The sequence below is a fragment of the Oryctolagus cuniculus genome, chromosome 8 (genome assembly GCF_051225735.1).
Source record: "Oryctolagus cuniculus isolate XC-2025 breed Fujian yellow rabbit chromosome 8, ASM5122573v1, whole genome shotgun sequence".
NCBI lineage: Eukaryota > Metazoa > Chordata > Mammalia > Lagomorpha > Leporidae > Oryctolagus > Oryctolagus cuniculus.
The window spans coordinates 5,428,177-5,444,428 of record NC_142874.1 but is presented as its reverse complement, the minus strand read 5'-3'; the positions used below and the strand labels follow the sequence as shown (position 1 = coordinate 5,444,428).

General features: G+C 43.6%; 1 protein-coding gene and 1 pseudogene across 8 annotated transcripts in view; both read right to left on the bottom strand.

Moving 5' to 3' along the window:
- Window positions 1-16,252, bottom strand: part of RXFP1 (relaxin family peptide receptor 1) — a 150,966-nt gene that overhangs the window by 23,419 nt on the left and 111,295 nt on the right. For all 7 annotated transcript variants that reach the window (XM_089301747.1, XM_089301748.1, XM_017350136.4 and 4 more), the window contains 4 exon segments: window positions 13,550-13,621; window positions 13,389-13,460; window positions 12,738-12,812; window positions 881-952 (listed from right to left, as the gene is read on the bottom strand). In XM_089301747.1, coding sequence (XP_089157873.1) covers window positions 881-952; window positions 12,738-12,812; window positions 13,389-13,460; window positions 13,550-13,621 — 291 coding nt within the window.
- Window positions 14,677-15,275, bottom strand: LOC127487142 (large ribosomal subunit protein eL21 pseudogene; annotated as a pseudogene). The gene has a single exon (XR_016211542.1). The product of XR_016211542.1 is annotated as a large ribosomal subunit protein eL21 pseudogene (transcript).

Here is a 16,252-nt window from a genome sequence, read left to right as displayed (position 1 = left end):
CCACAGTAAAAAAATGTATTTTAGATTGAGACATAAATACACATGTACAACACATCTAAGACTCATAAAACAGTCCACATATTATATGCATTGCACTCTGACATACTTAATTCAATTCTGTTTCATTTAAAAAATGCTATTCAGGGTACACTAAATTGACTGTGCTTCATAGTTTTCATCACCTACTTGCGAGTTCCAGTCTACAAACTCTATAAATACAAATGACAAGTGACAGGCTTGGAATTTCAGGTTGAAGGGAAGTCCCAACATCCTACAGTTCCATAAAAAGGCACTATGATTTAAAAATACATCAGTAAGGCATTAGGAGAAATTTTATACAATGATTTTCTAGGGTTAATCTGGTGTCCATAATTATACCCTCACAGTGTGAGCACTCTGCATACTCCCAAAGCTGTATATACGAAACACAAGAGAATGGAACTTGTATAACTTAAGTTGAAAACCAGAAAAGTAACTCGCTTTCACAATTATAAAGAGAAGCAATCCTTGCAGTAACAATTTGAAAAGGAGAAGCATTCTTGTGGACTAAGAAGATCAACAATGCTTCACAAACAGATTCATGAGCGGATCCCAGGGTTCCGTGAGAGCTGCTTTGCTTTCAAATGGGTCTGCACATCCCTTACGTTTGACAAAAACAGGCCTCGGCTAGTGCACTGTCGCGTGATGATACGTGGTTGTCGCAGTCTGTGATTTCTCTTGTGTTGAATTTTATGTTCTTCATTTTCAACCAACTTCAGGCTGAGAGTGGATATTTGTCATAATCACTCTGGATGATTGTGTTAACTTCTACCAACACACATGATTAATTTTGCTTGTAAGGAGCTACAGCATTATTTCGAAAACATGAAATTTTACTTACAAAACAGTTAAATTAGTGCAGGACATAAAAGTCAAGTTTCTTAATTTATGAATATGGTTGCCTTCCAAGTCCCTGGAACATAAAAATAAAACATGATAAAGGTAAGTTTTAATCATAGGCCAATAAATTGGTTAAGAATTATTTGTCTTCTAATAAAACATTTTTCTTCATGCCCTATTTATTTCACATAGACTGTCTTAGAGTCACTTATGTAACAGTTGAAGTGATATATGTAAATCCTCATTTACTATTTTTTATATTCGTGCAAGTGTTTTGAGTCAACCTGAATGTAAATTATTCTGAGAAATTAAAGTGAATGAGAAATCGAGCTGAAAACATTTGTTATGGCAAGTACTGAATTTATAAAGAGATACTTTTTCAAAAGCTTTTATTTAATGAACACACATTTCATAGGGACAACTTTAGGAATATACTGGTTCTTCCCCCAACACCCTCCCTCCCACCCCCACTCCTGTCCCACCTCCTACTCTCTTTCTCGTTCTATTTTTCATTAAGATTCTTTTTTTAAAAAAGATTTTATTTATTTGTTTGACAGGTAGAATTACAGACAGTGAAAGAGAGAGACAGAGAGAAAGGTCTTCCTTCCGTTAGTTCACCCCCCAAATGCCACTACGGCTAGAAGTATGCCGATCTGAAGCCAGGAGCCAGGTGATTTTCCTGGTCTCCTACGTGGGTGCAGGGCCCAAGCACTTGGGCCATCCTCCACTGCACTCCCTGGGCCACAGCAGAGAGCTGGACTGGAAGAGGAGCAATTGGGACTAGAACTGGGCACCCATATGGGGTGCCGGTGCCGCAGGCAGAGGATTAACCAAGTGAGCCACGGCGCCGGCCCCAAGATTCATTTTTAATTTAACTTTATATAGAGAAGACCAACTGTATACTAAGTAAAGATTTCAACAGTTTCCGCCCGCACACATACACACACACAACGTATAAAATACTATTTGAGAACAAGTTTTGCAGTTAATTCTCGTAGTACAACTCATTAAGGACAGAAGTCCTACATGAGGAGTAAGTGCACAGTGACTTCTGTTGTTAATTTAACAATGAACAGTTCAAGAGATATTTCATGGTGGACTATATTAACTTTTTTTTCCAGAGTTCCTGGTGTTATTTCCCAAAGCAGTGTGATCCGATTTTGCAACAGGTTGCCTAAGATTCTATTATTGTGGCAGAGTTGCTATTGCCAAAGTATTATTCAGCTCCTACCGTCTTAGCCTAAAATTCTCAGTAGCCTTTCACCGCTGGGAATACTCTTGTTGGTTTTTTTCTGTCACAAAGGCCAGTGTAGAGAGAGAACAGGCTGCCCTTGGCTTTTTGCTCTCAGTTCAGTATATGAAGGGCACTTCAAGCAGTTCACAGGAAATGTGAATTATGACAATGCTATGTAAGGTTGCCAACATTTGTTTTTAAAGATTTAGTTGAAAGGCAGAGAGACACGAGATAGAGAGGTGGGGAGAGAGAGAGAGAGACAGAGAGAGAGGAGAGAGAGAGAGAGAGAGACAGAGAGAGAGATTGACTTTCCATTTGCTGGTTCACCTCCTAGATTCCTACAACAGTCAGGGCTGGGCCAGGCTGAAGCCAGGAGCCCAGAACTCCATCCATGTTTCCCATACATGAGACGCACACACGTGGGCCCCCTGCTGACTTCCCAGGCCCTTTGGAAGAAGCTGGATTAGCAGCTGGAGCCCACATTAGTACTCTGATGTAGGATGTACCCGCAAGTGCACCCAAGCGCTTAACATACTGCCACAATGTTCACCTCAGACACAAAACAATTTTTATATCCAAATAAACTCCTTTTAAGATTTCACTTTACACAAGCCTTTTGCCACGTCCTTGTAAATTATCCCTGAGTTCCCTTGCTTTACACAAGGAAGAACTTTGAGTATCAAAATTTATAAAAAAAACTTACATGTCTTGTTCATGTTCTATTTTGTTAACTTTTTTCCCACTGTTTTGTAAGTAGATGCATAGCGGAAATTTGTAGAGCAGAAACGGGGGGTTAGCTGAGATTTAGCGATATACTTTGCTTTCAGAAGTAAATTATGGTCCTTAAATCTATTTGTCAGGCCGGCGCCGCAGCTCAATAGGCTAATCCTCCACCTAGTGGCGCTGGCACACTGGGTTCTAGTCCCGGTTGGGGCGCCGGATTCTGTCCCAGTTGCCCCTCTTCCAGGCCAGCTCTCTGCTGTGGCCTGGGAAGGCAGTGGAGGATGGCCCAAGTGCTTGGGCCCTGCACCCCATGGGAGACCAGGAGAAGCACGTGACTCCTGGCTTCGGATCAGCGCGGCGCGCCGGCCACGGCGGCCATTGGAGGGTGAACCAACGGCAAAGGAAGACCTTTCTCTCTGTCTCTCTCTCTCACTGTCCACTCTGCCTGTCCAAAAAAAAAAAAAAAAAAAAAAAAAAAAAAAAGAATCTACTCGTCTATCCCAGCACTTGATTTATTTACTGGTAGCATTAGAACATAAAGCTATTCAGAAATAAGTGCATGCACAATATATGAGCAGAAGTGTGATGCAGCAACTAAAGTCTATAAAAGGAACATAGAGAGCCTTAACAGAAGTGCCCATCATTTTCTGGCCAGGTTCCCTGTGGGACTGAGTTCTGTGACTGCATCACAAGTAGACACGGACAAATCAAAATATACACGGAAAACCTGGAAGATCAGGCTGTAAGGGATCTAGGAATCAAGTTGACCAAAGAGCAAAATAAGAACGACCTATCTGAAGTCAGGCTGTAGATCTGAATTTTTCCATGTTGTATCAGATTGCAAAATTAGATGTATTGATTGGAAGACAAAACCATAAAAACTGAAGGCTCATCTCTTGAACCATCTGCGGTGTCTACAGAATAAGCTTGTTATTCCTAGGCGTTTAGCAGAGATGAGAAGCCATGTCTCAACAGTTCTGCAGACATGACTGCTGTACCGCAGCGATACTGCTTTAGAATCTTAAGTCCAGATCACCATTCAAAAGAAAAATTTCTGCTCTTCTATTAGATTGGAAGATGGGCACTTAGTGGGTTAATTTGGCCAAAGCTGTTGGCCTTGCATCATGAATATCTTGGATGAAAGGCTCCATAACCTTTTCTCATTTTATTGCTGTTATTGTTTATCCACCACCAGGTGGAGATGCTCTCTTGAATCTCAAAAAAATCCTCTTTATAAGGTGACTTGATATTCGTGTTTAGCTACCTAAGTAACTTTGGCTTCTTTTAAGACGTAAAAAATATTTGTCAGAACTACTTTAGTAATCTGTAAAATTGGGTAAGAAGTACTCATTGAGGTACAAATCAGGAGCTTTGAGTTTATCTCCAAGATGTAAATTTGCTTTTACTCTCTCCGTCATATTAGGAGTCTTAGTCTTTGACACACAGGGATCTGGACTGTGGTGTAACAAAAAGCATGAAAAACAAACCACTGCCAAAAGACAAACCTGCTTCTTCCTCTCTAGTTCTAAGCTGTAAGAGAGGTGTTTTTCTGACCGTATGTTTAGAATACCTCGTTTTCCACTTAATCAGCCCCTGCATCCAATCACTTTTTTTCTCCTTTACGCAGGGTAGAATTGGATAAAAATGAGGATTTTAGTTTTCTTTTCTTTTTTTTTTTGACAGGCAGAGTGGACAGTGAGAGAGAGAGACAGAGAGAAAGGTCTTCCTTTGCCGTTGGTTCACCCTCCAATGGCCGCCGTGGCCAGCACACCACGCTGATCCGATGGCAGGAGCCAAGTACTTATCCTGGTCTCCCATGGGGTGCAGGGCCCAAGCACTTGGGCCATCCTCCACTGCACTCCCGGGCCACAGCAGAGAGCTGGCCTGGAAGAGGGGCAACCGGGACAGAATCCGGCACCCCGACTGGGACTAGAACCCGTTGTGCTGGCGCCGCAAGGCGGAGGATTAGCCCATTGAGCCATGGCGCCGGCCAAGGATTTTAGTTTTCTATCTGATGAGCAATAAGGACAAAACTGACAATACCCATTCCTTTTCTTCATTTGAAGCAAGCAAGGCTCCTTACCCTCTATCCACCTGCTCCCCTAACTTTGAAATGTTTCTGGCTTCTGTTTTACAAAGGAAATTGGAGTGATGATGGGGGAAAGCCCTCGACTTCCTGCCTGCCTAGCAATTTACCTGTATGTGCACCTGGTCTCCTTGTGGTCTCAGAGGAAGAGACGGCCCTTCTCCTGTTTTGGGCTAATTTCCCCATCTGTTTTCCAGGGTCTGGTTTGTCTAAGTATTTGTCTTAAAGTAACGGTCAGTTTTTGTGAATAGTCTTTGGGTATTTTTTCCTTTCAAGTTTATATCCATTTGGATCAGGTGCAGGTGCATATTACAGAAACCCAACCATAAAAGCACAAATTCAGAGTTTTATTTATTTATTTAGCAACAAAATCTAGACTTAGGCAGCCTGGCACTGGTAGTTTTCAAAGTTCTTAGGAACCCAAGATCTTTCTCATGTCCTGTACACACAACCTTGTGCATGCAGTGTAAGAAGGTGCTAAAGTTTGAGTCATTATATTCATTTTTCTGGCTAAGGAAGGAAAAGGAAAGACCTAACTCTCTCTCTCTGGGGAGATTTTCCAGAAGCTGCACACCGCTCTGCTTCCGTCTGTGTCGTTGGAACGTAGACACACGGCTCTACACAGAAGGAGGGCAGTCTGGCAATGCTGGGCGCAGGCTTGTTAGATTAATCAGTTCTGTCACTGAGGAGGGGAGGTGCGGTTTGATATCTCAGAGTTAATGCGCTAGTTATGTTGTTCAGGTCTGCAGCCTTTTTCTGGGGTAGGGGGAGTGCTTCTACTTGATCTCCCATGGACTGCGAAGATGATCCTTTGATGCCTATGTATGCCAACTCTTCCTTTTGGCTGCCATATGAATGTTTTTGGTGCATATAAACTCCTAACAGAGTACCTTTTAATCTTTTTATTTTACTTTTAATTTTTTAGAAAAGATTTATTTATTTGCAAGACAGAGTTATAATAAGAGGGAGGAAGACAGAAAGATATTCTTGATCTGCTGGTTCACTCCTCAAGTGGCTTTAACAGCTGGGGCTGGGCCAGCCTGAAGACCGCAGCCTGGAATTCCATCCGAGTCCTGGAGCAGCCAGGACTCAAAGTGGTGCTCAGAGGGAATGTTGGTGTCGCAGGCAGTGGTCTGACCTGCTGTGCCACAACACCAGCCCCATGGAATATCTTTCCTTGCAAACTACAACTATAGCATGAAAATGTCCTTCTTTGTGTTGCTTAATGCATACTGGCCAGCATTCCTTCTACTTGTATTAAAGAATGATGGTTTAGGAGCCAGCATTGTGGCCTAACACGTTAAAGTGCCAGCATCCCACATAGGCCAGTTCAAGTCCTGACTGCTCCACTTCTGCTCCAGCTCCCTGCTAATGTGCCTGAGAAAGCAGAAGATGCCTTGGTCTCCTGCCCCCACATAGGAGACCTGGAAGAAGCTCCTGGCTTTTGTCTGGCCCAGCCCTGGCCACTGTGGCCATTTGGGGAATGAACCAGCAGATGGAAGACCTCTCTTTCTCCTTGCCTCTCCCTCTCTCTGTAACTCCACCTTCAAAATAAATTTTAAAAAATGATGCTTTTTTTGTTTGTATTTACATGGCACATTTTAAAAATTGTATCTACTTCAGGTGTTTGATATGTTTTGATATATATGTACACAGAGAAATGATTACTACAGTCTAGCAAGTGAACACATGTCTATTTCAACGTGATTTCATTTCCTTTGGATATATTCCCAGAAATTGATTGCTGGGTCACACGGCAGTTCTATTTTTTGGGAAGATCTTTATTTTTTCATACTGATAGTACTAATTAATATCTCCACTAACAGTGTACAAGGCTTCCCTTTTCTCCACATCCTCAATGACACCTGTCCCCTTTGGTCTTTTTTATAATAGCCATTTTATTGGTGTGATAGATGTCTGATTGTGGTTTTAATTTGCATTTCTCTGCTGATGAATGATATTGAACATTTTTTTATGTAGCTGTTGACTACTTGTATGTTTTCTTTTTAGGTCCTTCGCCCAATCTATTTTCTTCTTAACAGGTGAGTTCATCCCACTTAGAATCACTGACATGACTAATATAGTTAGCTTCATTCTGCTATTTAAAAATATCATATTGGGGCCGGCGTTGTGGTGTAATGGGTAAAGCTGCCACCTGCAGTGCCCGCATCCCATATGGGTGCCAGTTCGAGCATTGGCTGCTCCACTTCCAATCCAGCTCTCTGCCATGGCCTGGGAAGGCAGTAGAAGATGGCCCAAGTGCTTGGGCCCCTGCACCCTCATGGGAGACCCTGAAGAAGCTCCTGGCTCCTGATCAGCACAGCTTGCTGTGGCCATCTGAGGAGTGAACCAGTGGATAGAAGACCCCTCCCTCCCTCCTCTGCCTCTCCTTCTCTCTGTGTGTAACTCAAACTTTTTTAAAAAAATATTTATTTATTTATTTGAAAGAGTTACACAGAGAGAGGAGAAGCAGAGAGAGAGAGGTCCTCCATCCTATGGTTCACTCCCCAGTTGGTAGCAATGGCCAGAGCTGTGCTGATCTGAAGCCAGGAGCCAGGAGCTTCTTCCGGGTCTCCCACACAGGCACAAGAGCCCAAAAACTTGGGCCACCTTCTGCTGCTTTCCCAGGCCACAGCAGAGAGTTGGATTGGAAGTGGAGCAGCTGGTTCTTGAACTGGTGCCCCTACTGGATGCCAGCACTGCAGGTGGCAGCTTTACCCTCTATGCCACAGCGTTGGCCCACTGACTTTCAAATAAATAATAAATATTAAAAAAAATGTGATTTCATGGGTTTAGAAAGCTTTCACCAGATGATTTTAAAAAATTTACTTCCTTGGATATTTGTAAAGGTTTATATATTCTATTGGTGACCTTTATAATTATAACTTTACCCAATGTACTATTTGAGGATACTTCAAATAGTTTGTGGAACAATGAGTATTAAAAAGAAACTATGCTTGAATTAAAAAAAATTTTGCTACAAAGTAAACTTAGCTTTTAATTTCATTTTTCTATAAACTTTCTGAGGTGCCTTAGAATCTTCTCTTTCTCTTGACAGTGCTATTTAACCTCTTAATATAAGAAATGAGAAAATCAGTGTGCATTATCTTCCTTTCTGCTCCGCTACTTCTCTTCTACCACACGATCTGGTCAACTGCTGGTGCTCAACTTGGGATATCTACGTTTCTCTTATCTATCTGCTACGGTTGGATGTGGTTTGAGTGTGTCTCCCAAAGGCCATGTGTGGAAAACTTGGCCCCTGGTCAGGGGGTGATAAAAGATGGTAGAACTTTCATGCAAAGGAATCAGCTAACTAGAGGTGCTGACTAGAGCTGCCCTCCGGAGTGAAGGGGCTTGCGCCATTGTGGGTGAGCCTGACTCTTGAATCCCTGGTTTCCCGTCTCACGTGTGCTGTCTGCCTCTGGCGTGTGCTCCTGACACAGTGCCACCTGCCATGTCATGATGCAGCCAAGGGCGCTGTCCAGAGCCAAGCAGAAACCAGCACCGTGCCCTTGTACTTCAGAATGGCAGCTAACTACACTTTCCTCTATACAGTACGCCACCTCACTATTCTGTTACAGGACAGAAAATGGACTAACACTCTTCCCTCTCTCTCTCTCTCTCTCTCTCTCTCTCTGAACATGTCCATTTTAAATGCATCTCCAACTCCAATGTCTTGTTTCAGCTCTACCGCTTCCGCTTTACATGTTCTGAAACTACTTACTTTTCAGGTCTACATTGTCTTCCTGCCGAGCCTACTCCTTTATCACTACCTGATGTCCTCTTCATCCCCAGGGGAAGTGCTTGTTCTGAATTCTGTTTTCCAACGTTGAAATAGCTCCTTTCATTTTATTTTAAAAGCTACAATTGCCTTTCTTATCTTTCTCCTACAGTATGGGATATTTCTAGTTTCTCTGGTTGCATTAAGGCTTTCTTCTTTATCTTTGGTTTTCTGCAACTTGACTATGATTTGTTTGTTTATTTTTTTTTTCCTAAGCGTGGGTTTTTCTGATGTCCTTAGACTTCTGGTTTGTTGTATTATGTTAATTGTGGAGAACTCTGTGCCATTATTTCTTCAGGAAATTCTTCTGTTGCGGTCTTCCCTCTTCTTTTTCTGTGACTGTTTATACCTCTGTTAGACAATTCTGTACTGTCCTGAAGCTCTGGGATACCCTGTTCTGTCTTCATACTCCTCTAGTCCTTGTTTTTGTTTCTGTTTGAAACCTTCCTATGCTTGTCTTCTAGGTCAATGACTCTTTCCTCAGCCGTGTTCAGTCTGCTTCTAAGCCCATTGAAATAATTTTTTAATCCCCTTTAAAAATTTTAAATTAAGCTATTTCCATGTTATTTGAGAGAATATGAGTGGGAGTGAGAGAAATAGCTTCCACTGCTGGTTCATTCCCCAAATGCCAAACCATGCAGGGCTGGACAAGGTAGAAGCCAGGTGTCTGGAACTCAGCCTGGGTCTCCCATGCAGGTGGCAGGGACTCAGGCACCTGAGCCATCTCCTGACGCCTCCCAGGGCGTGCATTGGCCAGAAGCTGGACTGGAAGCTGGGGAGCCAGGTCTCAAATCCGGGCACTCTGATACAGGATGCCGCTGTCCCAAGTGGTGACTCAACTGCCGTACCAAATGCCTCTCTTTTTATTCTCTGTTACACTTTTTATCTGCTTGCTCTCATTTTCCATTTGCTCATGCATATTTTCTCCCTTTTGCGTGATATCATTTAACTTACTCATCATAAGTATTTTCCTGTCTGTATTTGGAAGTGGTAACGTCTGAGTTACTGCAGGGTCTGGTTCTGTTGGTTGCTGCACACTCTGACACTGGACTTCTTGCCTTTTTCTTTTTTCTCTAAGGTGGCGAGGCTTCCTCAGCATTGCTACCCTCCTGTCTCTAGAAGCCAGACTCTAACGAGAGAGTTTCCTGTCCCCCTCAGTGGGCCCAACCCAGCGCTTCTTATCAGTGCAGGGCCCGGGCTGCAGGGCCCCTCTGCCTGCACCCCTGGGCCTGGCGCTCTGCTTCTGCCTCCTGTGCGTCCCTGGGTGCAGGAGCAGCTCTTCCAGTGCTTAAAGCTTTCGCTTCCTAAAAGAGGAGGACTTGGGGAAGAGGGCTGGAGTTCTGCGTGTTGCCAGGGAGGACTTGGTGGGTTCCTTACTCTTAGTTTTACGTGAGAGCCAGTGGAGCCAAAAGAATGCCTGTCAGTGACAGCTGATTCTCTGGAGTGTGACACTCCAGTTACTTTTGTGCTTTAGGCTGGCCTGCATAGGACCCTGCAGATCTGTCGGAATTTTAGCAGGTTCTTCACACCTGTTTTTTTTTTTTTTTTTTTTTTTTTTACAGGCAGAGTGGACAGTGAGAGAGAGAGACAGAGAGAGAAAGGTCTTCCTTTGCCATTGGTTCACCCTCCAATGGCCGCCGCGGCCGGCGCCCCGCGCTGATCCGAAGCCAGGAGCCAGGTGCTTATCCTGGTCTCTCATGGGGTGCAGGGCCCAAGCACTTGGGCCATCCTCCACTGCACTCCCTGGCCATAGCAGAGAGCTGGCCTGGAAGAGGGGCAACCGGGACAGAATCTGGCGCCCTGACCGGGACTAGAACCCGGTGTGTTGGCGCCACTAGGTGGAGGATTAGCCAAGTGAGCTGTGGCGCTGGCCCCACACCTGCTCTTATGATAGCCAGTGGTTCACCCTGTGCTCTGCCAAAGTGAAATAGTATTATGTGTCCCACCTCCCCTTGTTTCTTGGAATTTCATTTATTTGGTTGCCTTATGAGTGTGGCAACCACTGGACTAGAGGAAATCGGATTTTGTAGATTTTAAAGCTCTTTCTCATTAGTAGAGAGGGAGCAATGCTGTCCAGTGGTTTTATTTTTGTAAGACTATATTGTTGGAATGCAATTGTAATATTTTATATATATTCTTCTGCATATTTTTGGGGGATAATTCATATTTTTTTAAGGAAAGTTGATTCTGAGGCATAGGTTCCTTTTTTCCTCCCAAGATTTAATTACTTATTTGAAAATCAGAGTTACAGAGTGGAGAGGCAGAGAGAGAGAGAGAGAGAGAGAGAGAGAGAGAGATATCTGCCATTCACTGGTTCACTCCCCAAACAGTCGCAACAGCCAGAGCTGGGCCAATCTGAAGCTTCTTCCATGTCTCCCACTTGGGTTCAAGGGTCCAAGGGTCCAAGTACTTGGGCCACCTTCCAGTGCTTTCTCAGGTACATTGGCAGGAAGCTGGATCAGAAGTGGAGCAGAAAGTATTCAAACTGGTGCCTATATAGGATGCTGGCACCACAGGCAGCCACTTAACTTCTATGCCACAGTGCTGGCCCCTTAATTGCTAATTTTTTATGTAATTATGGATTAGATGTGCTTCATTACTAAGTCTGGATTACTGAACATTAAGAGCTGTTAACGTATTCATTTGAAGAAACATCCAAGTACAACTTCATTGTTCTGAACTTGCCTGCCATCAGTGTAGGGTACAGTACTGTCCTTATCAAATCAAGACGCTCTCTGGATGTAGAAACTGTTTCTCCCTAAGGGGTCTCAAACAAGCATACTTCGAATTACCATCTTTGCTTCTTATTACTTGTGCTTTATTATCAAATTGATTGTTAACACTTCTTACTCCATGAATGTTTCTAGTCCCCTCCCTTTAATTTAGCATCTGTGATCTGCTGTGAGCTTAGAAACCAAACAATTCCTGACCGTTATCTGAGAATCTCCTACAGAGTAAGAGTCAGAGGGAGTTTTCATCATTTGATACTGTGTATACAGTTCTGTGATTAAAATTTTTAATAGTTATTCTTGGTTGTTTCTTTTTTGCTTGCATTCTAACCATGCAAATTTATTGACTAGTTGAACTCTGAATAGTAGAGTGATACTTATGACTTGGAGCAGAGCTACTGTGTTAAGCAGCTTTTTGTCCTGATAATGAAATAGCTGAAACCAGCTGCTTGTGAAGGAAAGTCAAGTTTACTCTGGCTCATGGTTTTGGGGGCTCACAGTCGAGATGAGGTGGCCCACTGATGGGGCATCTGGTGAGTGGTCTGCAGGCAGAGTCCTGAAATTGCACAGCATATCACAGGCCAACACTAGAGGGAGCACCCGAGTCTCTTACGAAGCCACCAGTAATTAATCATGAGGGTTCCACCTTAACAACCCAACCCAACCCAACTCAATCTAATTCCATTCCATTCCATTCCATTCCATTCCATCCCATCCCATCCCATCCCATCCCATCCCATCCCATCCCATCCCCTTTCTAAATGCACGACCCCCAAATACCAAATTGGATTAATTGCCACTTTCTTAGTCCTATTAACAGAATACTTTGGGGACCAGGCCTTTAAACTTGGGGCCTTTGGGGGACGTTCAACATCCAAATATCCAAATCATAGCGGCTACAGTTCAATAAATTCCATGGAATATATTCTATTGGGATTAGGCTATAAAAACAAACACTGGAGATCAAATTCTAATAATTTAGGATTTAGGAATCAAACTCTACTGATGTGGCCTCCCTGTACCGGATGAACAGGCGGGGAAAGGAGGGGATGTAGTGTACATATGATGAGGCTCTTTCTGTCTTTGTTCTCCCTGGCTCAGAAGTATTTATTTGCACTGCTTTATTTTTGGTGAGATTTTAGATAAGTTAGATAATGATGTTTAATATAAAATTATACTAATTTGAGGAAACGTGATATGACACTAACAACCTTATTATTTTCTAAAAAAATCCTGATATACAAAGGAATTTGGCAAACCAGAGAATTTAGTTGACATCTTTAAAAAAAGGATGAGGTGACTTACAGCCAGTGGAGTCTGGGCATGTGCTGACAAAGAGGTTTATCAGGCAAACGGGTGATGACGTTGTCCATCAGCACCCTGAAAAACACCGGCAACCGAGTGAGCCCCGTTTTTCTGCTTCTTTTCTCATCTTAAGCCAAACATGGTCTTATCATTATTCTTATGAAATCCTAAAAATGTACTAAATGAGTATTTTTCCCTCTAACTTTTTTCTGTAAGTCCTGTTATAGTTGAGTGCGTGACAGTAGTAAAATTTTGACAAATAATAGTTATTACATGGAGGAAGCAGAAATGTTAGGAAAAAAGTCAGTGCCCTTCAACAGTGTGTAGGTAAAAAGAGGTGATTTTAAATGAACTTTTCTTTGTTTACCAGGCTCAATATAGTATAGTAGTGGAATGCTTAAGAACATTTCCATAAAATATGAGATTATCAAAAGATTCACTTTTGATCATCAGACATGCTGGAAAACAAAGCCATATAAAACCGTTGGAACTACAAATGGCCTTGGAGAATATCATTAAGAGATGATTTCCAGTTGAAAAGGCTTTTTTCCGGTTTTAAACAATTTTACATCTAATGCTATTAAACTTAAAGCATTAATTTTTATTCGTCTTTTCCTTCAGTTGAAATGTCTGCTTTAACTGAGTACTTACAAGAGAATAAGAGAATTTAGTCCATAAAATGTAAGTGGGGAAATCCGATTGATGTGATTATCTTCAATTATCCTGCCAGCCGGAAGAAAAAAGTGGGTTCACTTACGTGTTTTTAGAGCATCACAATAGATACGACAGAATGCCACATAAACCGAACCTACAGCCATTCTAGTCTGCGGAGGTCTTCAAACACACCTGGCTTCAGGGAGGTGATTCTGTTATGGCTGAGATATCTGGAAAAGGAGATATTAGACCTCAGTGGCGCTGTACCCTCTTGATGTTTTGCAGTGCAGAGAGTAAAAACAATAACCGCTCATCTCGGGTTTTCTTAGCTACCATTGTGCCACTTCCTGCCTTCGAATCTCCAGACATTCCCATGGCTCACAGTGTTTCACCATAATCAATGAGCCTGCTTATTCATTCACCTATTTGTTTGTTCACTAAAGTGCCTGAGCACCCTCTTTCTGCCACCATGGCGAAGTATGTCACTGCTTCTTTGAGGGGCTTCACGTCTAGAGGGGAGAGAGCATGTGACTGGGTGATGATTAAGCTACTATGGTTTGAATGCTGCCACTGAAACTCATCTTGACATTTAATCCCAGTTGTTGGGTATTGCGTAGGACCGGGTGAGACCTTTAAGAAGTAACTGGGCTTTGTCATAAAAGGGAGCTTTCTCCTGCTTGCTTGCTCTTGCCATGTAATGCCCTGCACTTCTTCGGGGCTGTGCAAGGAGTTCCCTCCAAGGAGAAGGGCCCTATCAGATCTTGAACTTCCCAGCCGTTAGAACCATGAGCTGAGCAAATCCCCCCTTCCCTATAAATGACCCAGACTGTGGCATTCAGCTACTGCAACAGGAAACAGATGGAGACGGGCGGGTGTACGCTGTGTGGTTGCGGTGACACTGCAGAACACCAGCGCTGGATTTGCCAGGCCAGGGCAGCCGAGCACGAAGGAATGAGGAGACAGGGAAGCTTGGCTGAGGGAGGCACATGGAGAAATGAGAGCAGCATTCCCAAGCTCAGAGGGCAGAGGCTACTCCAGGCAGAGGAAGTGGCTTATGCGAAAGCAGTAGCACCAGAAGGAGGGATAATTAAGGGCAATTCGGTGAAGGCTGTGAGGAGACAGGACGTGAACCTGGGAGACAGCCTGGTCTTGTTCTGGATACAAGGACGTGGCAAGTCTTGCACAGAGTCTAACCCTGCCTTTCCGATGCAACTGTACTTCCCACCCTCCTGCAACGTGCAGGAACTCGGTTCTGTGTGTAGATCTCCCCCTCTTGCCATGTTCATTTCTTTTTTTTTTTTTTCAATTAGGTCTTATTTATTTATCTTACATTTATCATGCCATGAATTCATAAGGAATGGGTTCCAGCAACTCAGGCTCCTTTTCATTGGTTCTGACAAAGTGGGCTTCTCTGGGTGGAGCAGGCTGATGCTTTAGTTGAACCCAGGTACCCTTCTCTTTGGCTTCCTTCTTTTTCTGATCATTTTCCTTCACACGTTTCAAGAAGCTATCTCGGCTCTTAGAGTGCTTAATGTGTTCAATACGCACATTTATTCTCTTGGCAAGAATCTTGCCCTTCACTTGTTTGTTTACAACAATGCCAACAGCATGCTGGGTAACATTGTGGACTCTTCCAGTTTTTCCATGGTAACATTTATGGGGCATTCCTTTTTGAACAGTACCCATTCCCTTGATGTCCACAATGTCACCTTTCTTGTAAATGCACATGTATGTGGCCAAAGGAACAACTCCATGTTTTCTGAAAGGCCTGAAGAACATGTACCGGGTACCTCGCCTCTTTCCCTTTGTGTTCGTCATCTTGGCGAATTACTGGAAGATGGCGGCTCCGGCCAAAAAGGCCATGTTCATTTCTATCTCAATCTCTTTAGTACAGTGATTCTCTGTGTTGTGTCTGCTAACAACCTCTTTTTCTTATTAACAGGGGGACTTTAAGCATGTAAATCACTCCTCTGAACCTTAGCTTTTCCAACTGTAAAATGGGGATAATCTCAACCCACTTCACAGGGTCGCTGTCACACTCTAGGCAACGCACTCCACAGCACCTGGCCATGTGCACAGTACTTGTACCACTGTGGTGCACAGACTCCCCCCAGCTCTTCCCTCTTCTTCCTTTCCATCTAGGACTCTGCAAGTGTTAGTTCAAGTTTCACTCCCGCAGATACATGGACAACACTGTTTTCTCTCTTTCCTCTGTTCTTCCATACCTCAGAGTCCACGTTCCGAAACACTTCTCCAGCCAGCAATCTGCCTTCCCCCACCAGGCTAGACTTTTGCTTCTGGGGAGGGAGGGATGGCCCCTCACGTTAGAGCCACTGCCTTCTCTCCTCTGCAAACCTGGGACCCAGCTGTGCAGAGGGTGGGTTAATACACAACTTCACCATCTCCACACAGCCTCACGGGGCTCAACGAAATCCCACCGGTAAAAGGCCGTGGACCACCCCCGAACCCGGGGTCCTCTGCAGAGCCCAGGCCTCTTCCTTTTCCAGATTCATCCTTCACTGTTTGGGGCCTGAAGTGACCACTCCTTTCAGTGAAAGCTAACAGCAGTTTTGGCTTGAGCAACACAGGTTTAGGACTGAAGCAATTTTTTTGTTGTTCCCCATCTTTGATCAGAACCTTCTAGAGAGTGAGAGGCATGCCCTCCACCTGAAATACTAGAGTAGGATCTGCCTCCAGCCAGCATGTCTAGTTTATCTTTCTGTGCCTTCATGGGATCTCCCTGAAGAACCTGCACTCTGTAAGGGCTAAAGGATACACACGGATGAAGGCAGAGCAGTTAGCTAATAATCACGAAAGGCCAGATGTACATAGCAACTTTGATATGCAAACAATATTTCAGT